A 23,307-nucleotide genomic window follows, 5' to 3' on the forward strand; every position below is an offset into this window, starting at 1 on the left:
CTGTTCTTCCTCCCTCACATCCATTTCCATTCCTTTTTACTCCTTTTCTGTTGTTCTTTTTCTCCTTTGCTGTTGGGATCAGCACAGAGCGTATAACGAGTACTAAAATACCCTCTGGAACCTCTGTCCTTTTTTTGAGTTGTTTGCTTCGTGTACCGTTGCCACCCAACGACAGAAACGGGCCCAAATCAAGGTTCCGCGAAACTTAAAGAGAAGGCCAGAGACCGCCTCTGCGACCAGACCATACCGACCGCCCGATCGTAAACAACAACGACAGAGGTCAAAGCCTGCGACGAGCGCATTCATTTAGCTTGCTATTTCTCACTGCCCGACTATTCTGGTCGACTTGACATTCCTTCATATTCATCGTCGTTCGATTATTTGCATTTCCAACTCCGACAGTTCCAGCACAGCCCGCTTCGATACACGATCATTTCCAAGTTCCACAATTTTGCTACAACCTCGATTATGACCAAGCGCATCTTTCCCATCAACGACTGGGCTCCTGCTCAAGAGGCTGTGATGGAATCTCCCTCCGAATCTTCGTCCTTGGGCGTCTCGACGCCTGCCCAGACTGCGAACAACATTCTCCGCCCTGAAGCAGCCGCTATGCACACAGCTCCCCCCCCTCGAAATCGCAGCATTAGCCTTTCTATGCCCTGGCGACGACCTAAATCATTTGCTTTTGGTCATGATCATTCTCACTCGCAGCATCTTTCTCGGCATTTTAACGATCTCGCTGTTGACGATACCGAAGACGAGTTCCACGATCTGAACAACGCCCATCACGAGACCCAGAACCATCACCACTTCCACGCTCCAGGCGCTAAGCAGATCAAAGGCATGTTTCGCCGCGCCTCGCTCTCGATCAACCGGATGGTTCATCGACGACCTTCGATTGCTGAAGATGTCGAACAAGCCGAGACTGGCAGACCTACCACTTCATATAACGCCGCGCACTCCACTTGGAGTCGTCTTCGACAAGCAACCGTTCGGCGCTCACGATCGATCTATGGGTTCGACTTGAAACATGACCAGAACGCTTACAACTATGAGAACTCCTCAAATCTCCCGATTCCTGGTTTTCGCGGCGAGCCACCTATCATTCCCAGCAACTCTGGAGCTGCTGCTAAGGCCTCAGCTGCTATGCAGAATGAGTATCTGGCCCGTCAAGGTCTCTATAACATGTGGTTGAATCCCAGTACCAATGACGAGAGTAACGATCGTGAGAGTGGAATCGGAATTACAGTAACTCTTCCTGGGGCCGAGAGTGAGACTGAGATAGAGCAAAATGCTGCTATTAGCACGATCGACTTTATCTCCAGACTTCCTGCAGAGCTCGCTATTCATGTCCTCGCAAACCTCGACGCTTCAGCACTCACCAAGGCCGGTATGGTTTGCAAGAACTGGAACAAAATTGTTAGCAATCAGCACATCTGGCGCGAGTCTTGTCTCCGCGAGACCACTGCCACTTATGCTACCAGTGAACCTGTTGCGCCTGGAAGTGGTCTCGGAGTCCCCGCTATTTCACCAGCGAATGACTGGAAGGACATTTACCGTGTTAAGCAGGAGTTGAGCCAGCGATGGAAGACTGGCAAGGCCAGACCTGTCTATCTGAATGGACACAAGGATAGCATCTATTGCCTTCAGTTCGACGAGTAAGTTCATTCGGCCCTTTCCAATTCATTTACTAACCTGAAAAGGCACAAAATCATTACTGGTTCCCGCGACAAGACGATTCGGGTTTGGGATATGCATACCCTTGAATGCACCCTCATTATTGGGCCGCCCGAAGTCATCGCCGAACCCGACATGCTTATTGACGAGGAGGGCAATCCTACTCATTTCGCTTCAGGATCGTCCGACAACGAGAGGTCAAACTTCTCCATGCCTCGCAGTACATCATTCCCTACACATCACATGGCCTCTATTCTGTGCCTGCAGTATGACGACGAAATCCTAGTCACTGGATCCTCCGACTCTACCTGCATCGTCTACGATGTACGCGCAGGATACCGTCCTATTCGCCGACTTCGACATCACACCGCAGCTGTTCTCGATCTTGCCTTTGACGACAAGCATATCGTCACATGCAGCAAGGATTTCAGCATCTGTGTCTGGGATCGCCACACCGGCGACTTGATCAAGCAGCTTCGGGGACACAGCGGACCTGTTAACGCAGTACAGATGCGGGGAAACACCATCGTGTCTTGTTCAGGAGATTTCCGCGTCAAGTTGTGGAACATTGAAACAGGCAAGAATATTCGTGAGTTCACGGGGCACACCAAGGGGCTTGCTTGCTCCCAATTCTCCGAAGATGGCCGATACATTGCATCTGCTGGTAACGACAAAGTTATCCGCATCTGGGATGCCAATACTGGCGAGTGTCTCCGTGAGATGCGCGCCCATGAGAACCTGGTTCGCAGCCTACACATAGATAGTGTGAGCGGCCGACTGGTCAGTGGAAGTTACGACACCGACATCAAGGTGTGGGATATGGAGACTGGACATCAGCTGCTCGACTTTCCCAAGTGGCACGCAAGCTGGGTTTTGAGTGCGAAGAGTGACTACCGACGCATTGTCAGCACAGGACAGGACCCCAAGATTTTGATAATGGACTTTGGTGCTGATGTTGATGGTATTGAGAACATTGAGAGTGCAAGGCCTCTTCAGATCGAGGGAGGGTTTATCTAAGCCCCAAGCATGCGACGGAACAATACGATTGGGCGGATACTAATATGCCAGACGAACACGATTGAACTGGCTTTACGACTTTATGACATGGAAGGGTTTGCTAGACTGATTTAAGATGTAAGGCAGCATTAGCGCATGTTGGATGGACATGGAAATGGACATGGTGCATGCGTGCAACCTCACGGAGCACATTTGAGATTCGGCGATGATCTATCGCTCATGAGGATTACTCGCCAATAGCGTTGATGAGCGATCTGGATCACATAGACTGCGTCTGGAGTTTATATAAATGAATTTATTTATTGCTTTCGAGTCTTCGGTCTTCGAGTCTCTGATCTTGTGCTTCGTTTCATGATGGACGGTGAATTAATTTGTTTAAGTGGTTACAGGGTTCATGGTCGATGCGTGAAACAAGTGAGTCCGAGATCCACGGGAACGCGCATCGATATCGAAATGCGGGATGAAAAAAATGATGCGGAGTGAAACACATAGCGTGTGATAAATAAACGTAGATCATGTGAAGGGAATGGTTCAGAAACAGATTGCATAAACACGCACCCTGAACTAATATACATTCATGTTCACCTGACTTTGATGGTCTATCCTGTGCTATATCGGGTAGGTGGTATAGATTTAGAGTAATTGTTGTACCACATGCAGGTAACCGTTGACCTTAAATACGACTCTATGCTCAGATTGATATGCATTGTGAGGTGGTGGATTGGGGCTCGAATGCGCTTTATGGTGTGGCGGGATGTGGGGAGCTGTGTTTCGAAACAGGGGACCACAAGGGGATTGATTTGTTGGCTGTGTTGGCTTCAAAGTCACCGAGACTCAATATTTGCGTAGATCAATGGCATGAATTCAATACCAATAGCTCCAAAACTTGCTTTTCGAGACTTTGATCCTTGGTATTCACTCTGTATGGCTTCATAACCGCCACTACAGAGATCCAGCCAAGGAATAGGTGAGACCCCTACTGTGAATCTCTTTAATTAGCATCACCTCTTGTACCGGAGCCACCTCGGCCACAACATGTTTAAGCGCTTAGTACATGATAGTCGCGCGCGTGTTTTGAAGGGTCCTGGTATAGCTGAGACAAAGAGGGGGATTCTATGCCGTGGCGCAGAGAGTGGGAATGTCTTGTAATTAAACGGACCATGGCGTAATGCTTCAGTGAGAGAGGAATGTAGTTTCGTCTTGTATAGAGTTTTAGAGGAATGGTGGATGCATGGGTGAGAGGAAATTAGAGCGTAAAGCTAAACTTATCGATACCACGTTACTGGTAGCCACGGGTTGTCTTTGCTGCGAGAGGCACCACCTCTTCGGTGTTATTGTGAATCATGGTTCTGAGATGTATGATCTGGTGGTTTAGACTTGTGATGGCTTCGTTAGAGTCTTTAGAGACAGAATTGCCGCTGTTTAGATCACGCCCCGGGAGATGTAGCGTGAGCCACCCGCTGGCTTGTCCGGGGTCGTCCAGTGAAACAGGGCGCTAGGCCGATTTCGTCGGGATAAAGGTACTTTCCCTTTTTGTCGAGAGATCAAGGGTGTTCTCTTCGGTAACTGGATGAGCTTGTTCCCCTTTCCCGTCTTTTCTCGTCTCTGCATCATCGCCTTTCCTCATCATCCTATACCCATCAATCCATCTTTGACTTCTGTATCGTATCTTTTTATCGTTTCATGTTTTGATCTGGCCTGGTTGGCCTTGTTTGAAACAGTCCGTGATGCTACCATAGCCAATGACGATCACTCTAATCTTCTGTTTTTTCCCGCCCTTGTCTAGCTTTAGCCCCTTGAAAAAGAGAACAGACATCAATGGATAACTCCACTCCAATGGCTGGTTCGCGGAGGCAGAGACGGATGGCGTCCGTTGAGAGTTACCACGATGAGATCCCTGTCCCTGGCCCTGACCAAGGCAATAAGGTAAGTCGAGTCAATAGTTCATGTCACATATAATCATCCCAAACCACGTATATCTACCCTGTCCACTCTTCCATTTCTTCCATTCCATTTCAAGTCAGTCGAAAGTTACCACACCCACCCACCACCACGACAGTCAGTCTTTATCGTGTGAACACGCGATCGCGTGTGTCTCTCCTTGCCTCTCTTTTTTATTCCTGCTTGTCTGGAACAGCGTCACTTTGATCACCACCCTCTCTTTTATTTGCCTGCTTTTAAGAACAAGCCAGCGCCGTCTCTCCCTTGAATAGCTTTGTTTCTTGGCTTAAGATTTTGGTCTTCTTTTCTTTGACCTCTTTACTTGGTAAGTTTCATCTGAACAAGCCTCAATATGCAAGCGGAACAAGGGACCAACAACACCCGCGAACCCTCATCTCAAGTGCCGCTTTCGAGCATTGCCAGCCGGATGATGTAAACAATCGATTCCTAGTGGTCTCAGCGTTTATAGATCCAGCTCACACCCTTTCGGTGCCACTGTAGAAAGCTGCCGAGATATATCATCACCTGCCTCACTTGGACTTTGACGGCCGTCGACAGTGTCAGGCTGCCAGTGCAATACTCACTATACCTCACATTCATTCAAGTTCTGCCAGTGCCAATGCCATTGTTATTTTTCGCCTTATTTATTCTCCCTTTGTTCCTTCACCCATCCGCTCTTTTCATCCTTTCTTCACCATTGTGCAGATCATTGTTCACTTCCTTTGTTCACCTCGATCTACACACAACGCAACCCCCATCCCAGTTGATAGCTTCCTCAAGCTTGATACTGAGATCTCTCCTTTTCTCTCTCATACATTTGCACTGTATTTCCCCAAAGTTTTCTTTGCGTACGATTTCCTCCAATCTCCTCCGAACAAAACACCAAAACACAGGCATACTGACTGCATCCTTTGTAGCCATCTTCTGCAACATCAACACACTCTCTAGAGCGATCCTACATCTCTACACCCCAAAGACAACGATTTAGCTGGCCATTAATCGTCATCATGGGGCTTTCGACTATCGTCACGGCCTCCCTCTTGGCCATGCGCCTCTTCACCCTCCCAGCTGCGGCTGCTCCTCAGGCTATTGAGGTTAAGGTTGAGGTCGCTGCTCCCGCGGCCTCTGTGTCTGCTGCCGCTCCGGCCTATCCTGCACCTCCTGCACCTGAGCCTGCCGCACCTGAGCCTCCTGCCTACTCGGCTGCCGCTGCTGCCGGTTCTTGGTGGTTGTCCGACATCAAGCGTCAGGGTGTCGTTGCCTATGGCTCCGCCGACTACAAGATCTTCCGCAACGTGAAGGACTATGGCGCCAAGGGTGATGGTAGCTCTGACGACACTGAGGCCATCAACGCCGCCTTCTCTGATGGCAACCGTTGTGGTAAGGGCTGTGACTCTTCGACTGTCACTCCCGCTCTTGTCTACTTCCCCGCTGGTACCTATGTTGTCTCCAAGCCTATCCTCCCCTACTACTACACCCACATGATTGGTGATGCCAACAACCTTCCCGTTCTCAAGCCAACTGCCAACTTTGAGGGCATGGCTGTCATTGACGTCGATCCCTACAACTCGGACGGCTCTAACTGGCACACCAACCAAAACAACTTCTTCCGACAGGTCCGCAACTTCAAGATTGATCTCACCGGTATGCCCAAGAGCTCCGGTACTGGTATCCACTGGCAGGTCGCCCAAGCTACCTCTCTTCAGAACATCGTCTTCCAGATGATTGAGGACCCCAGCGACGACAACAAGCAGCAAGGTATCTTCATCGATAACGGCTCCGGTGGCTTCATGACCGACCTTACTTTCATCGGTGGCCGATACGGTGGCTTCTTTGGTAGCCAACAGTTCACCAGCCGAAACATGACTTTCCGCAACTGCAACACTGCCGTCTATATGAACTGGAACTGGCTGTGGACCCTCAACGGCCTCGACATCTCTGGCGCCAAGGTCGGCATTGACATGACTGCTGGCGGCAACATCCAGAACGTCGGCTCTATCCTCCTTACTGACAGCAAGATTGCCAACACTGCAGTCGGTGTCCTGACCAACTACAACCCCGCCCAGCCCGATACCAACGGCACCTTGATCATCGACAACGTCGACATGTCCTCCGCTGTCCCTGTCGCTGTCAAGGGTGGTGGATCTAGTGCTACTATCCTCCCCGGCAACGCCAAGATTGCATCCTGGGTCCAAGGTCGTGCCTACACCGGCGGCAGTGGTAAAGCTATTCAGGCCGCTCAGACTCCTATCGCCAAGCCCAAGGCTATTCTCGACACCAAGGGTAACGTCGTCACCAAGAGCAAGCCTCAGTACAACAGCGTCCCTGCTGCCAACTTCATTTCCGTCAAGTCCAAGGGTGCCAAGGGTGATGGCAAGACTGATGACACTGCTGCCATTCAGGCTGTCTTCAACAGTGTCCAAGATGGTCAGATCGTTTACTTCGACCACGGCGCTTATGTCATTACCGATACTGTCAAGGTTCCCAAGAACATCAAGATTGTCGGCGAGGTCTGGCCTCTCATCATGGCTGGCGGTAACAAAAACTTCAAGGACCAAGCCAACCCCAAGCCCGTCTGGCAAGTCGGACAAGCTGGTGATGTTGGAAACGTCGAAATCCAGGACCTCATGTTCGAGACTCTCGGACCCCAGCCCGGTGCTATCTTGATGGAGTTCAACGTCGCTGGTTCCACTCCCGGATCTGCTGGTCTCTTTGATGTCCACTTCCGCGTTGGTGGCTCTGCCGGTACTCAGCTCCAGTCCGACACCTGCAAGAAGACCCCCAAGGTCAAGACCGAACCTAACCCTGAGTGCCTCGGCGCCTTCATGCTCTTCCACATGACCAAGCAGTCTAGCTGCTACCTCGAGAACACCTGGTTCTGGGTTGCCGACCACGAGCTCGACCTCAGCGACCACTCTCAGATCAACCTCTACAACGGCCGCGGAGTTCTGATTGAGAGCACCAAGGGCGCTTGGCTGTGGGGTACTGCTTCCGAGCACAGCGTTCTCTACAACTACCACCTTGAGAATGCCTCCAATGTCTACATGTCACTCATCCAGACCGAGACTGCCTACATGCAGGGCAATCCTGACGCGACGGTCCCCTTCACCGTGAACAAGAAGTACTTCGACCCTGACTTCAAGGCCAGCTGCACTGGCAACTCTTCGCGATGTGCCCGTACCTGGGGTCTCCGCGCTGTCAACTCCAAGGATGTCTTCATCTATGGGGGAGGCCTCTACAGCTTCTTCGACAACTACGATCAGGTCTGTGTCGGTGAGAACAACTGCCAGGACAACATGATCAGCATTGAGAGCTCCAAGGTGCACCTTTACGGTATCAGCACCAAGGCCTCTGTCAACATGGTCAATGTTGATGGCAAGTCGGCAGTCCTTGACAAGGACAATCGCAACAACTTCTGCGCCGCCATCGCGCTCTTCTCATCCTAGGAAGATGAAGTCGACGCGCCGCCTTATGGTATGCCTCCTCACGCATAGCCAACGCGAATCCCGAGCGACACGTGCTCATTGCTGATTATGTGCTTTAAACGTGCCTCTGATTTTCTTTCTTCTTTTTTACATAGGGCCTTTTTTTGTTCCAGGATGGAACTGGAGTTTCGGATAGTAAGCGATGAAAAACGCTTTTGATAACTGCACCTTTGATTAGACAGGGTAGCTGAATGAAACAGGTTGAGACAAGAAATGTGATCTCCAAACGTGACATTGTGATGAGTGTGATATGCTGTGTTGTGATGTTATGACGTAGCCAGGATGTTGCCTGACCCGCGAGACGTTGTGGTCACAAGGCAGTTGGTGGAGAGAGGGAGAATAAAGAACAAAGAACCACATGAAACAAGACTCGACAAAAAAGAGCATGAATAAACGCCATGTCAATCTTCTGTATGTTATGCCTCTGTATGAGAAGAACTACGAAAAGGCAAAAGGATAGACATAGGAATCGAACCACTGACCAGCAAAAGCGAAGCCAGGTCCCGAAGGAGAAGAGCGGCGGAGCGATGAAAGGAAGAGTTCACCACTCCGCCAATGGTTCAGTTGTTTTTAGCTACTTCGCTGAAAGAGAGAGCAATAGAACGAACTATCAAGGTTTATTCCATGTCTTGGAGATGACTAGCGTGGATGTTGCCTGGTGTTAGTGCAAGGGTTGTGAAGATCCATGGCTGAAGGACAAGGTTGTTACACTCAGCCCAGCAGACCCAGGCATAGAGGAAAAGACTGAGTGAGATAAAAGAGAATAAGCAAATGTTCATTTTTGCTATCTATTTCTTGTTTTAAAATGAGAAGGTTATAAAAAGGAGAGGGGGAAGATGCTGCGCGGTTGCAAAAAATAGAGGCTCAAGGGTAAATGACAGTCGAACTTATGACCAAAAAGCGAAGTCTCCCAAGGGAGATGTTTCTTTGGAGATCCAACCGGAATTCGGTTGAGTTAAAGATGTAGCTACTTCGCTGATAGCAATGTATGTTGGTTTGGTTTATAAGGCTAGGGTGTTGGCTGACCCCGGATGTATTTGCAGCACTTCATTAAGCTGGAGCCATTGCAAGTTGACGGAAGCTTCTTTACCCGATTGAATGCTTCTACAAGAACATCAAAAAGGTGTCTACATATATATGGCATTCTATCTAAAAGGATTGTCTCTTGGGGCTAGAAAAGTCCAAAAAGAAATGGTAAGTATGGCCACCAGTGTTCACATTGCGCCTCGAACTGCAGGACTCTGGCCTGACAAAAAGCGAAGGCTTTACATCCGGAGATGGTCAAGCAAGGTTCGGTTGAGCTATTGAGCACGTATTTCTCGCTACTTCGCTGATAGCTGTTTGTTTGCTTTGGTATATAACGGACTGTTCTTTGTCGTTGTGGTTGTCAGTGGAGGTGGTGATGTGCTGCAGGGGTTGTTAGTGGGTGTGGGGTTCTGAAGCCGGTGTTGAGTCACCTCGCCGAGATGGATCTGCGAGGGCCCCTGGTGCAAGATTATTTCCATGCAGATATCCCTAGCCAAACAAGTGCTTGAGAGTGAACATGAAGTATTAATAACAAGGAGATAAAAATACAAAGCCTTATTTAATTATCTTGTAAAAGATTGCATTGATAGGGAGTAGTTGGCCTAACGCAGTATACTGTATGTGACATAAGGTTCTGCCTAATTTGACCGCCTGATGTACTGTATTCATTCGGTTAGACCTCCCGCGGTGGGTGCCGCCGCTTGACAGCTAAACTACCTACATGCTCTACGTTGTATTGCTTCAGCAAAATGTCATGGACAAGGAAAAAGACAATAGGGCCTGTGCCGCCTCCACCCTCTTTCACCCCGAGGTTTCCAGAGTCATATACGAAAAAGCGGGCTTCTAATAATGGCCGGGGCACGGATGATGCTCTCGCTGTTACCCGAATCCTTGAAGCAGCTGATATCCCATGCTGTATGGTGGGAACATGTGCTCTCATATTTTATGGAGCTGGCAGACTGCGTCACGTATGATTCGGATCTCTGGAGTATGGGTAACTTTATTAACAATTGGTAGCATTGGGAAATCTGTGTCCCGACACATCTCGTTGACAAAGCTGCAGCATTATTACAGGGAGAGCCTCATTCAGCCACTTATCACCTCGCGGAGCCATGGGATCACCCAAGCTCATCTCTCTTGCATACTTGGCATCGATTCAAACATAATGAAACCGATTTCTACTTTGTCCTTGTCCCCGACAGAGATGTCCACATAGTCTGCGAACCCTCCAACTTCACTCGCAGCCTTCGAGGGTTACCATATCCCAAGCTAGACGTCTTTATACAAAGCTGTCTAGATTCAGGCGACGAACTCCAACTATGCGATGTGATTGACGGTACAGATTTGCCAGAGGAGTGGGGAGAAGAGAATCTTGAACTTGACGGTACAAACGACGTTGAATGGGCTGACGATGTGAACAGACGAGGCCGTGAATATGAAGGCGGGAAGTATTTACACTGGTCGCCTTTTGCATTCGGTCATCCAAGAAGCAGACGAGCTATGTGGCAGTCCTACGTACGATCAAAGAAGGATAGGTTAGATTGGACGAAGCCAAGCCATGTGTTTACTACGCAATATCATATTATTGACACTCCAGATTCGTGGACTGTTCTCTCGGATGATTACTAGAAACAAGAAAGACAAATAGATAGTATACCCCAGCCGGTAATTGAAAGCTACGATACATGCCCAAACCCGTCTTTACAAGAGAAGTCATAGCCACGCCACGTCTACTCATGAAAGGCATAATATTTCTACGTATGGAACCGCCTCCTTTACCACATCATTTTTATGGACTGGTGGCAGGGTCTGTTCCGGCTACTTGGCCAAGATCACAGGGTGTCACAGGCGCGCGGCAAGCAATCTCCAATTAAAGAATTGCCGGTCAGATTTCGGCAAGACTTGGCCACGATAAATGTAGTAGATTGAGGCTGGGCTCATGCGGCCCCAGGCGCTGACGGCCTGATAGCAGGCCAACAGGTGAGAAAATGGCAAGCCTCAGGGAGCAAGAAAACTTCGGACCTTGAGATAGGATGAATAAACTTAGCAAAGAGCCCCCTAAGTATATATCAATTTACCTAAATCTTTTCCCGCTTAGGATTATCATCCTAAGATTTATTGCCTCTCTTAGCTAGTGTCTCTATTCAGAGTCAGTATATTCGATCTTATTACACACTCAACATGGCTAGATATTTTGGTCAGGCCTCTCCAACAGAGCTTAGAGACCTTGAGCGTAATGCTCTAAGAGCCACCAATGATCAGATGGCAAAGGCTGCTTCTATGCTTCAGGCAGCGTTCGATGGCAAGGCATACTACGCTTGGTTCGGTGGATGGGCTCTTAAGCTTCGAGGGTCTACTCGTGAGACCAAAGACCTCGATCTTCTGGTATTGGCGACCGACGTTCACCAAGTCAGGGCAATCTTATCTCCATACAACTGGTAAGTCTCATCATGCTTATCCACCTTTTCGCTGTAGCCCGGAGCAGTAGGGAGGCAAGAAAACTGAGGACCTTTATCCTAAATGACGAAGACACTTGGGCAAATTTAGTATAGTTTAATAAAAAACCACCTAAGTTATACTAAACTTGCCTAAGGTTAGAAGTTTTCTTACTCCCTGGGGCGGACTAACACAAGGCCGTAGGGCAATTCTTTCATACTATGAGATTATGGGTAGCATCCAGGAGAGAATGTTCGTGGACATTGGGGAAGATGGGCAGGTTGTTGGAGTGGATATTGTTCTCTCAGGTAAGCAAGTCCACCTAAAGGAAGCATATGTGCAGCGATAGCCAACTTCATCCCCACCTTAGGCCAACTAGGTACCCCCTTGTTAGGAGAAGAAGACTCTCTTGAACTTATCACGCCTCATTTTGAGACACCTCAAGGATCCCAGGTCCCAGTCATCGCCTTAACTTGGCAGGTCGAAGTAAAATTACGAACATGGATGTCAAGAAAGAAGCGATCAGACTATTTGGATCTAATATTCCTGCTCAGAAAATATGGAAGGGATATTAGAGAGTGGAGTGAGCACCTGTCAAAGGAGTGGCGTCAAGAATTTTACGAGGTATTTGAGATTGAAGAGCGTGATGAGGCGGCTCGCAAGGAGATGAGAAGTGTTCTTCAACTATAGTAGGAGGTCAAATAGTAAGAAAGAAAAGAGGCGGCATTGTCTTGCAGCTCGGACTCGAACCTGTGATACTAACGACAAAAAAGAGCGAAGGGAACGTTCTGGGATTCCGGACTCCCCGCTCGACCACGTTGGTAATCGGTTGTTCCAATAGTTTGAGTGCGCAGCTACTTCGCTGGTTGGGGAGTGTGTAATTGTAGTATAAGAAGGTACCTCATGGCTGGTGCCTAAACTTTGTATCAGTTCATGAAGCAGGTTCTCGAGCAAGACGGAATACAAGTTGAGGAGCCCTGGGGCGTTTATATATTGATGCTATTCATGACGGAAGGTTCGGAGATGCGATATGGGTTCGGTATCATATGTTGGGCGATGTGGTCGATGGAAAGGTCGAAGGTGAGGATATGACTATGGCTGAGAGCATCAAGCAAGACGCTACAAGGAACATATGAACAGCGCGGATGGACACCCATAGGTTCTTGGGATAATATTTGGGTTGATAGAGAGGACTTCAGGGGGATTGAAGTTCCCGAAGTAGGTTAAATACTTGATGAAGATCATAGAGTCGTGCTGCTAGAGTGATTGTCCTCAAGTTGACACTGGACTCGAACACAGTTTGTGTGACGCTTCCGATTGAGAGCGTTGTCTATCGTTGCAGAATTTAAGAAAAATAGTAGAGTCTAATAGGAATAGTGAGAAGAGAAAGCGCAAAAAGAAGGACAAAAAACTAGGATGTGATGGCCATCACAGGACTCGAACATAGAGTCATGAACACTGTAGGAAACGAAGAGTGGCTCCGGGATTCCGGACTCCCGCTACACCAAATGGTTCAGTTTGTATCTTTAGCTACTTCGTTGAATGTGATTGTTTCAATTTGGTATATAACGAAGCTTTCAGGCTGGTGGTTGTCTGATGGAAAGGGGCAGTTGCTGCCTGGGACGTGCAGGCAGCAGCCGAGGCGCAGCATCAGTGGCGACAAACATCATTGGGTGATTGACTCGCGAACCCTCATTATAATTTGTTTCCAGAACTTTATTTACGTGTCTTCTTTTCATTGTTAATGATCAGGGCGACCCTGATCTGGGCTCTGGCCATGGCTCAGGGGTCGGTCATCCGAGGCGGGACGACACCACCACCATTTGAGAAGCGAGAATAACTTCACACTGCATAGATACAGGGAATTGAGCATGAAAGGATGAAATTGTATATCAAAACAGCCCTTCATGGACTTCCTGTGCTATCTTAGACAAGTGTCTGCCCAAACGAGACGGAGAGCTGAACCCCTGGTTTACACCGACATCTCTAGTCTTGATGAGTTTGCTACGAATCTCAGGCTATCAAAGACCTTGGCATTAATACACCATCAACGCAAAAAAGGAGTCGGGTTTCGAACACAGGCAAAAAACAAGGAGTGGGTAGCGGGAGAAAGAGTTTTTAGGAGCGGATTTTAGGATTTATAGGTTCTAGGACGTATACCGCTACACCACTCCTTGGTGAAAGGGGTATACTAATTCTAATATTTAACACTCTGCCCCGACCTGCGAGGTAGTTGCGTTCAAGTGAGCGAGCTCACCACCAATACCACATCGTGCGACCTACCGAGTCTTGTCACCAAGACCACTAAACAAAACCCCTGAATTCACTTGATCATCGAATCGAACCTGGTTGTTAGCCTAGAGCACGAGATTGGACTTGGAAACAAGCCATAGCAAAAAGGAATACCATGTGAGAAACGATGGTAGAAAGAAAAGGGGGTAAAAGAGTAAAAAATGAGAAAGGAGAAAGGAGAAAAGAATAAAGGATGGTTAAGTTCAACTCGAACTTGGTGAAACTGGCAAAAACGAAGAGTGGTACAGTGGGAGGGAGGGGGGGATCGTAGGAGCGGGCTTCGGAGGTTCGTGGGTTCTCGGAGGATACCACTGCACCACTCTTCGATAGGAATAAGGGGTCGGCGGTTGCATGAAGGTCGTAGATCGCGGGTCACAAGGCCCTGATGTTGACAGGATGTCATCCTAGGCGGGGCAAAGCATGCCTCTTCCTAGCTGGGCCCTCCTCCCTTTGCCCCTTTTTCTTGCTTGGCCTCTTGCTGAAGCTGTCTTAAAGGCTTCAATGTAAAGAGGCAAAGCCAGAAGTTGTCCTTTTCACTGCTTTCTCAAGTCACTCCTGAGTCGCGACTTTGCCTAAATAAGGTCATAGTAGGTAAAGACCTTTTCTTGCAACGCGCTTGAGACGATCTTCTTTAGAGAACCCCGACTCCACTGACCTCCGGGTTGAGTAACTGGCAAAAAAAGTAGACAGTGAGTGTTGTTCAACTCAGGCAAAAATTCGAGGAGTGGTGGTCGTGGGAGAAGAGGGAATTGTAGGAGCGGATTCAAGAGTTTTTAGGTTCATAGGTTGTAGGACGGATACCACTACACCACTCCTCGGTGAAGGATATGGATGTACTTTTGACATATAAGGGGTAGAGTCGGGGACTGTGCTGTCCAGAGGGACAAAAAGGAATGTCGCGGAAGAGACTCGAAGTCGTGACTCTAGCAAAAAACAAAGAGCGGGTCATGTGGGTTGAGAGAGCTTATAGGAGCGAGTTTGAAGATTTTAGGTTAATAGGATGCGGATTCCCACTAGACCACGCTCTTTGTTAAAGACCATATGTGTGGTTTTAGTATATAAGGGGTAGGTAGTTGTGTCATGTCAGACGGTGATCATCAGCGCAGAGCCCATATTGCTGGCAAGACTGTCCTCGGAGGTGGTATTTGATCATGTTCTGAATCGTGATGGGAAAAAGGGGTTCCCATCTCCAAGGGTGTCGAGGGCATGCAGATAGGATCATCGTCAAGCACTGGACTACCAGGGGTGCGAGATCGAGGACCAAAAAGGGGCGCTTTGTCGGGGGAGGATTCGAAGTCGGAAGCCCTGGCAAAAATCGAGGAGTGGGCAGTGGGGTGAGAGGTTTCTTTAGGTGCGGATTTGAGACTTTAGGTTTAGTAGGTAACGTATTCCCACTGCACCACTCCTCGGTGATGGTAAACAGAGTGATTTTGGTATTTAAGGGGTAGGTGTCCAGTGTCTGTCTTGTCATGTGTCCATCACTCCACACCATGTCAACAAGAGTGCCCATTGTTGAGGAATGTATCCACGTTGACGGCTTTGCGGCTCGCGATGTATTTTTTTGTTACCGTGAAGGATCAGCAAGGCGTGTGATGAGCGTCCGAGATGTCATCGAAGAGCGCGTTCGAGGTTCGAGTACGACGTCGAATGGCAAAAAGGTGATGTCGATGTCAGAGAACTCAGTGTCGAAGGGGGAACTCGAAGTCGTGAACTTCGGCAAAAAGCAAGGAGCAGGCAGTGGGGTGAGAGAGATTATAGGTGCGGAAGAAAGATTTTAGGTTAATAGGTTGCGTATTCCCACTGCACCACTCCTCGCCGATGATAAACTGAGCAATTTTGGTATTTAAGGGGTAGGCAGCAGAGACTGTGCCGCGTGCCTCCCTCATGAGTTCCACACAAGGCCACAATAAGCACGGGTGTCACAACAGGCAGAGCACTCACGACAGGCGTAGTACTGAACTGCTGTGTTTACGTCGCCTGGTGACACTCTGATCTGATCTCAATAATCGTCGACTCAACATTCTTCGGCCACTCGGTGCGGGTATGGCGACGTAGGATTGAGCCCCTTTTCGGCAAAAATGAGAGGTGGACAAATTCAGGTCTGTTTTGCTGTAAATATCCACAGTTTGTGTTCGTGCTGTTCTGTGTCGTCGTTTGGTACATCATGGAGCAAAAAGATATTGAAGTTGTTGCTTGTTGAAGAAGTGTTCGAACTTGTGAACTGCAAAAAACGAAGAGCAGCCTAGTGGGTGAAGGATTTTAGGTGCGGAATGAGAGAAGGTTTATAGGTTCTAGGACGGATACCACTAGACCACTCTTCGGTGAATGGTAGTGTGTGATTTTGGTACGTAAAGGTAGGATGCCTTGCTGGACGTATTGCCAAGTCGCGGGACCAGCACCAGACAAAGTGGTCAAGCTCAGGGGACAAAGTCCAGGTCGGTATTGTTGTCATTTGACGAACATGGTGAAATCATGAGAAGCAAAAAATGAAGGCGTGGTATATTGCCTCGAACGCACGAACTGCAAAAACGAAGAGTGGCCCAGCGGGAGAAGGACTTTAGGTGCGGATTGAGAGAGTTTATAGGTTCTAGGAGAGATACCACTAGACCACTCTTCGGTATGGGTAACACTGTGATTTTGGTATATAAGGGGTAGTTGTCGACTGTCCCCATCAGAACCTCGGGGCTCCTTCGTCAAACAGAGCGATGGCACATAAAAAGAAAGTCCAGGTCGATGTCGCTGCAAGCCAGGGAACGTTCACGTATCGTTGGATCGCAAAAAGAATGACATCGAGCCTCGTTCGAACTCGTGAACGGCAAAAACGAAGAGTGGCCCAGCGGGAGGAGGGTTTTTAGGTGCGGATTTTAGAGAAGGTTCATAGGTTCTAGGGAGGATACCGCTAGACCACTCTTCGGTGAAGGGTAGTGTGTGGTTTTGACATATAAGGGGTAGGGACGAGGGGCCGTGCTGTCGGTGCGCCAGCGGCGGTTAGGGCTCATCTGATCCGACTCCCCAGGCACCTATGAAGTAACCAAGCACTGGACAAGAATCGACACATTCCCTGGGCTTTCTCTTGCACAATGTTGGGAGTGGAGTAATAACCCCGGTGCTAACTCTTTCATCGTCAATAATGGTTTGAGTCTTCGTACTGCTCCGCGACAGTTGGCACGGACTGACTGTCATATACCCCTGGACCGATATCGTGTCATCCAAAGATTACTTCTCTAGCATTGACAAGCAAAAAAAAAGAATGGTCGTGTTGCAGTTGTTCTGATTTTTTGGAAGATCCAGCAAAAACGAAGAGTGGTGCAGTGGGAGAAGGAATTGTAGGAGCGGATTTTGGAGATTTTAGGTTTATGATCTTAGGATCTAGGACGGATACCACTGCACCACTCTTCGGTGAAGGACATAGATGTGATTTTGACATATAAGGTGAGTGGTGTCGAGTTGGTATCGGTGCCTAAGGTATAAGCCACCCTCAAGGTGCAGAGCGTATCAGCCTCCTGGGCCCACCCCTGAACAGGACCTGCCTTTTGGCGACTGATTTGGATCATGGCCCGCACTCCCCAAGACCATGCATGCTCTTCGTCGTGTGGGCAAGCATGACAATCTCATTGTTCTGTCTCATGTCGATCGCGAGTCCTTCTCGGCTTGGTGAGGGAAGCTGGCATCGACCAGAAATGAATAGACCCTAAATCCATATCGCTGTCGCTTGTCGCTGTGGCCATCGCTTGGGCGTTTTGCTGGCAGGGAGAGCAAAAAGAAAGGTCACCGCGTGGCCATGCTGAAATTGTGCCATCCGGCAAAAACGAAGAGTGGTACAGTGGGAGAAGAGGGAATTGTAGGAGCGGATTTTAAAGATTTTAGGTTCAAGGTCTTAGGATCTAGGACGGATACCACTGTACCACTCTTCGGTGAAGGTAACAAAGTGATTTTGGTATATAAGGGGTAGACACCCAAGTCCCATCACACGCCAGATCGCTCAGAAAGTCGACCAACAGGTCGCACCGGCACAGAAAAGCATGTCTGTTGGAATAAAAGTCGCTGATGTCGTGAGGTGTCGTTTTCGGTCGTTTGTCTTCATCGCCGCGTTCGAACGCCCTGAAGCCGGCAGGGAAATAGGGAAAAAAGGAGTCGACTAAAAAGATCGAGATGCCAAAAAGAAAGTCGAAGCAAATGGCAAAAACGAAGAATGGTGTAGTGGGTGAGAATGGTCTTAGGAGCGGATTTTAGAGATTTTAGGTGACCTTAGGAGTTTAGGACGAATACCGCTACACCATTCTTCGACGGGGGTATAGAAAGTGATTTTGGTATATAAAGGTAGAGCCCCAGGACACCCACGGACACACAGGGTACGTTTCGGGCTTGGGACGTGTCGCTGAGTTCGAACGTGCTGAAAGTTGTCGAAATAAATCCGCGAAAAAGGGAGGCATGAGAACCAGTCTCAGCAAAAATGAAGTTGATTTAATCAGCAAAAACGAAGAGTGGTGTAGCGGGAGAATGGTCTTAAGAGTGAATTTATAGAGACTTAGGTGACCTTAGGAGTTTAGGACGTATACCGCTACACCACTCTTCGGTGAGGATATAGATAGAGATTTTGGTATATAAAGGCAGACCCCCTCCAGATTACGTATCGTCGTGGCAAGGTATCGCTGCGTTCGAACGTCGTCAAAGTTGGCGAAAGAAATCCAAGAAAAAAAAAGAGGTCAATTTAAGACCAGATGGACAAAAAATGGAGTCGACTGGCAAAAACGAAGAGTGGTGTAGTGGGAGAAAGGTCTTAGGAGCGGATAGAAGAATTTTTAGGTGATCGTAGGAGTTTAGGAGCGTATACCACTACACCACTCTTCGGTATGGGTATTGACAGTGATTTTGACATATAAAGGTAGACCCCTCAGAGGTAGCGGGGGGATGGCTGCGTTCGAACGTCGCGGAATTTGACGAAATAAACCTGAAGAGAAAAGAGGTGAGAGATCGGGGGCAGGCGATAAAAATTTGAGCCAACTGGCAAAAACGAAGAGTGGTGTAGTGGGAGAATGATCATAGGAGCGGACTTTAGAGATTTTAGGTGATCATAGGAGATCTAGGACGGATACCACTACACCACTCTTCGGTATGGGTATTGAGCGACTTTTGGTATATAAGGGTAGGCATGGTCGTGTTGTCGAAGGCGCGGGGTGCAGAGAGCGAGGTTCGGAGGCGAATCGTGAACGAAGAAGGTTTCTGTGCGTTCGGGGCGGGCGAATGAGAGAGGTCGCGACAGCGTGTCTGTAGTCCGTGTGACTAGCCGGGATGAGTCGTCAAAAGCGTATTCGATTTCTCGAGAATCCCATGATCACTTGATCACAGACGTATTCGTCGAAAATAATCGTCGTGTTCGTCATCGCAGCATTTCGTCTTCGAGATTTGAAAGTTGAAGTTATCGTGATTGACCCCACCTCACAATAATTTACAAGACGTCAGAAGTCGGAGCTTTCTTTTTTCCGCCCCCCGTCATCGGTCTCTGAGCTTCCTGGAGCTTCCTTGGCGGCAGCCCACTACTAGCGCCAGTACGTAGACGTCATCGCCTGCCAATCTGGCGCCACATCTTTCAAACCTTCTCTCTCCCTCAACGCCGGTCATTGACCTCTACTAATGCTGTGGCTCTCTTAAGAACTCAGTTTGCGCTTCTCTATAATGGTTACTACTCGACGTGCTGCGAGGGCGGCTGCTGAAGCGAACGATACAGTAATGGATTCTCCTTCGAGATCAACTTCGACACCTCGCTCGTCTCCCTTTCTGCCGACTCCTTTAGAGAGAGCTGGGCTTTTGTTGTTTCCAGCTCTTTTGATCTTCGGAACTATCTTCTCTATACTCTCGCCGCAGACGCGCGCAGCGCCGTACGATCCTATCGCGCAGTCGCACTTCCAAGATCCTAGCGTTTCTCCGAGCTACTTCGCGCGCAAATCCAATATATTCAACGTTCTCTTTGTCAAGCGAGGCTGGGCGTGGATCACCGTTGCATTCTTTGTCTTTATCTTCAGCCACCCTAGCACCACTGATACTGGACGACGTGTTCGCGCGAGTCTACGATGGGTTGCTGTAACAACAATGTGGTTCCTCGTTACGCAGTGGTGCTTTGGGCCAGCTCTGATCGACCGTGGCTTCCGATGGACAGGTGGCCGCTGCGAACTTGCTAGAAGGGAGGTCGAATTTGGCTCTGAAACTGTTGGTGACAAGGTCACAGCAGTAGCCTGCAAAGCTGCCGGTGGAAAGTGGAAGGGAGGACATGACATATCGGGTCACGTCTTCCTCCTGACACTAGGTACTGCGTTTCTTATGCAAGAGGTTGGTTGGGCTGTGTTGAGATGGTCCGGCAAGCAAAATGAGGAGCGATGCGTCGTTATGACCGACGGAGCTCTCAAGAGCGCTAACGTCGAGTCTGATACATCTCTGGGTGAAGGCTCGGAGCGACCTGCCCTGGGCCTCGGCGGCAAGTTTGCTGTAGGTGTCATGGGATTGAGTGCTTGGATGCTACTCATGACGGCCATTTACTTCCACACATGGTTCGAGAAGGTGAGCAAAGCCTGTGTAGTCTTTCACGTTGTAATTGCTAACGATGCCTAGTTTACTGGACTCTTAACTGCGGTGACGGCCTTTTATGTTGTGTACATTGTGCCTCGCTTTGTGCCTGCTGTTAGACAGGTCATTGGTCTTCCTGGCATATAGAAAGAAGCATGGTGTGATGAGTTATGAGTGATGCGGATGGAGTACATAGATGTAAGATAGGTAGAACGAATTGCATAATCCCACTGTAGTAGATTCAACTGATTCTCTACCGGTTTGTTTCATGTTATTCCGTCAGGCTAAATCTCTTGCTTTACTTGATCAACGGTAGATATACAACTCCAGTACTGCCAACCAACGTTCGTTGTTGGTCGATGCCCATCCACATACTCCATCTCCATGTCAAGGTTTTTATCTCCTTCGTCGAGCAGTTGACTTGGTCTTCTTAAACTCATCCTTAATCTCATCCAAGAATCCATCAACCGTCAAAACATCCACAGCAACACCAGCAAGACCCTTAGCAACCATAAGTGCCTTCTCAAAGGCAGGCTTACTCCCTGCTGCAACCTCAAACGGCGCTGTGTGAGGACCACTCTTGGGAACAGTACCATTCGCAAAGGTGATCTGGAACATGGGGCTGATAGCAGGGAAATCTTGGCTAATGTTTCCCTGGTCAGTTGAACCGCCTGGCTCTCGCATCTTGTCGACATCAGCATCGGGGAGGTCGCCACCGAGTTCCTCGAACCATCGTGTGTATGATCCAGCGAGGCCGTCGTTGTTGTTCATGTTGGCGTAGCCGTATGGGCGTGTTGTGAAGTTCATCTTTGCGCCTGTGCCGAGAGCACCAGCTTTGAAGCAGTTGTACACACGGTCTGAAAGCTCTTCGAGTTGCTCTTCGTTGGCGGCGCGGAGCTGGTAGCTTCCTGATGCATCAGCAGGAATGACGTTGATACGGGTTCCCGCTGAGTGGATGATCCCATGGACGCGGTCCGTCGTGCGCATCTGCTGGCGCATGTAGGACAGAGCACTGTTGGCAAGGAGGAGTGCGTCTTGCGCGTTGATGCCTTCCCATGGACCAGCAGCGGCATGAGCTTCACGACCTGTGTACTCAACATCAAAACGGTCTGTCGACTGCGCTAGCATGTACGGCGTGTCGGGGCCGTTGCTGGGATGTGATATGAGAGAGATGTCAATCTTGGCATCTTTGAAGACGCCTGCTTCGAGCATCTTGACCTTTCCACCGAGAGACTCTTCAGCTGGTGTGCCAAAGAGAATGACCTTGCCCCCAAGCTTCTCCTTGCGCATGATCTCAGCTGTCGCGAGAGCACCGCCAAGCGATGCTGTAGCGATCAAGTTATGACCGCACGCATGTCCCAATCCTTCCAGCGCATCGTACTCGGCATTGAAGCTCACAACAGGACCATCACCTGAGCCATCAAAGACAGCCATGAAGGCAGTGTCAATTCCACCAACTGTGTCGGTCACATTCCATCCCTTCTGCTTCTTCATGAACGATGTCAGAAGCTTGTGAGCCTTGAACTCTTTGTACCCAAGCTCAGGATTGTCGTGGATGTTCTTGTTGATTGACCAGAGCTCTTTGTCGAGTGAGTCGACGTAGTCTGAGACTGCGTCTGTGTATGGACTTGTGGCATTCTTCTTTTGGCGTGGTTCCAGGGTGGTTTGGAGTGATGATGCTGGGCCTGCGAGGAGTGTGAGGCCGAACGCGAAGGCCGCGAGGCTTCTGGCATGATCTAGACAGACCATCGTGATGCCCTTTTCTTCTTTATGTAATAAAGTCAATTAGAACCGCCAATTGGAGTTTTGTTGCCGTATTCCAATGATCTTGGGTATCACCTCTGACTGCTAATGTGTGACAAACGGTCCGTCGCATCCTATCCATGGCGATCCCCGGATCTTATATGCTACAGCCACCCTGATCTCCATATAACTCAGTTAGGCGAACCATGATTGACTGTATTCTTGTTATCACTTCTTTTGGCAGTATCTCAATTGCTCCTCAGTCTAGGACCTAGAATTGTTGCCCGAGACTCCACCTCGCAAATCCCCCGCCCAAGAAGTTCTATAGTTACCTTCCTAACTGGGGTATCAATTAAGCAAATCTTTAGAGTTATCAGTTAGTTGAACCTGGGTCGTATCGTCACCCCGCTTCGTGGGTCTCTTATTCCCTGCGAAGAGTTCGTCTATGTAACCATAGCTTGATATCGATAGCCGATGCGGCACCGATCAAGGATTAGATTACCGGCATGTTGATCTCAAGTTTCCGAGGATTTGAGCGATTGATATGGTGTTCTCCGTGGTGTTTCCATTGCCGTGATCTGAAGCCGGTTGTCATCCGCGGCAAGGTTGACCGCCGTTTGTCGACAAAGGAGTGTTTATATCAGACAGGTATGCCTATACTCATTGAAGCAGGATTACTTATCACGATCAAGTCAAAAGAGGTATTAGTATATTTTCTCGGAAGGTAAACTTTGAAGTGAGAAGGCAGAGATAGTAAATATTTATTCTCATATCACGAAGTAGCTACCTATTCAATGACTCATCTCTCTAAATATTTTCCATATGCCGGACTAGATCAAAAGGGCGATGTTAACCGCCAAATCATCCAGTAGTCGTGATAGTTGCCTCGAAGATGGGAATTCAATGCCCATTGCAGTTTAGAGATTCGATTCGGAGCTTTCGGTCACGTATGTGATGATAGAGCTTACGGTTTACAGAGGCGTGCAGACTTTCTAGCCCACGGTGGGCAGATCTTCGCTCGCCGATTCGTCGGTGGGATCTTCGTCTTCGATACCTGATATTTCTGAGGCCGGCTCTTCTACTGCTGGGCATGAGATTGAATAGGGTCTTTCGGAGGAGACACACGCAC

At 48.9% G+C, this 23,307-nt stretch overlaps 6 protein-coding genes across 6 annotated transcripts; 5 read left to right on the forward strand and 1 right to left on the reverse strand.

The window, feature by feature from the left end:
- Positions 1-468: 468 nt before the first annotated feature.
- Positions 469-2,694, forward strand: BKA55DRAFT_684878 (WD40-repeat-containing domain protein; the record flags this gene model as incomplete). The annotated part of the gene is made up of 2 exons (XM_046198709.1): positions 469-1,658; positions 1,704-2,694. The coding sequence occupies 2 exons, from the start codon at positions 469-471 to the stop codon at positions 2,692-2,694; spliced, it is 2,181 nt and encodes a 726-aa protein (XP_046055425.1).
- A 2,948-nt stretch (positions 2,695-5,642) lies between these two features.
- BKA55DRAFT_500612 (pectate lyase superfamily protein-domain-containing protein) lies at positions 5,643-8,081 on the forward strand (the record flags this gene model as incomplete). The annotated part of the gene is made up of 1 exon (XM_046186762.1): positions 5,643-8,081. The coding sequence occupies one exon, from the start codon at positions 5,643-5,645 to the stop codon at positions 8,079-8,081; it is 2,439 nt and encodes an 812-aa protein (XP_046055426.1).
- Positions 8,082-9,698: 1,617 nt separating this feature from the next.
- On the forward strand, positions 9,699-10,837 carry BKA55DRAFT_556171 (uncharacterized protein). Its single transcript, XM_046191676.1, has 2 exons — positions 9,699-10,114; positions 10,164-10,837. The coding sequence occupies exons 1-2, from the start codon at positions 9,896-9,898 to the stop codon at positions 10,773-10,775; spliced, it is 831 nt and encodes a 276-aa protein (XP_046055427.1). The 5' UTR covers positions 9,699-9,895; the 3' UTR covers positions 10,776-10,837.
- A 393-nt stretch (positions 10,838-11,230) lies between these two features.
- BKA55DRAFT_186933 (uncharacterized protein) lies at positions 11,231-12,420 on the forward strand. Its single transcript, XM_046185060.1, has 3 exons — positions 11,231-11,584; positions 11,787-11,890; positions 11,953-12,420. The coding sequence occupies exons 1-3, from the start codon at positions 11,328-11,330 to the stop codon at positions 12,270-12,272; spliced, it is 681 nt and encodes a 226-aa protein (XP_046055428.1). The 5' UTR covers positions 11,231-11,327; the 3' UTR covers positions 12,273-12,420.
- Positions 12,421-19,399: 6,979 nt separating this feature from the next.
- BKA55DRAFT_556188 (inositol phospholipid synthesis and fat-storage-inducing TM-domain-containing protein) lies at positions 19,400-20,718 on the forward strand. The gene is made up of 2 exons (XM_046191677.1): positions 19,400-20,429; positions 20,481-20,718. The coding sequence occupies exons 1-2, from the start codon at positions 19,551-19,553 to the stop codon at positions 20,580-20,582; spliced, it is 981 nt and encodes a 326-aa protein (XP_046055429.1). The 5' UTR covers positions 19,400-19,550; the 3' UTR covers positions 20,583-20,718.
- Positions 20,719-20,831: 113 nt separating this feature from the next.
- Positions 20,832-22,184, reverse strand: BKA55DRAFT_501167 (uncharacterized protein; the record flags this gene model as incomplete). The annotated part of the gene is made up of 1 exon (XM_046186803.1): positions 20,832-22,184. One exon carries the CDS (start codon positions 22,182-22,184, stop codon positions 20,832-20,834), a length of 1,353 nt encoding a protein of 450 aa, XP_046055430.1.
- Between the last annotated feature and the right edge of the window lie 1,123 nt (positions 22,185-23,307).

The sequence above is a fragment of the Fusarium redolens genome (genome assembly GCF_020744475.1).
Source record: "Fusarium redolens strain MPI-CAGE-AT-0023 chromosome Unknown BKA55scaffold_2, whole genome shotgun sequence".
Classification (NCBI taxonomy): domain Eukaryota; kingdom Fungi; phylum Ascomycota; class Sordariomycetes; order Hypocreales; family Nectriaceae; genus Fusarium; species Fusarium redolens.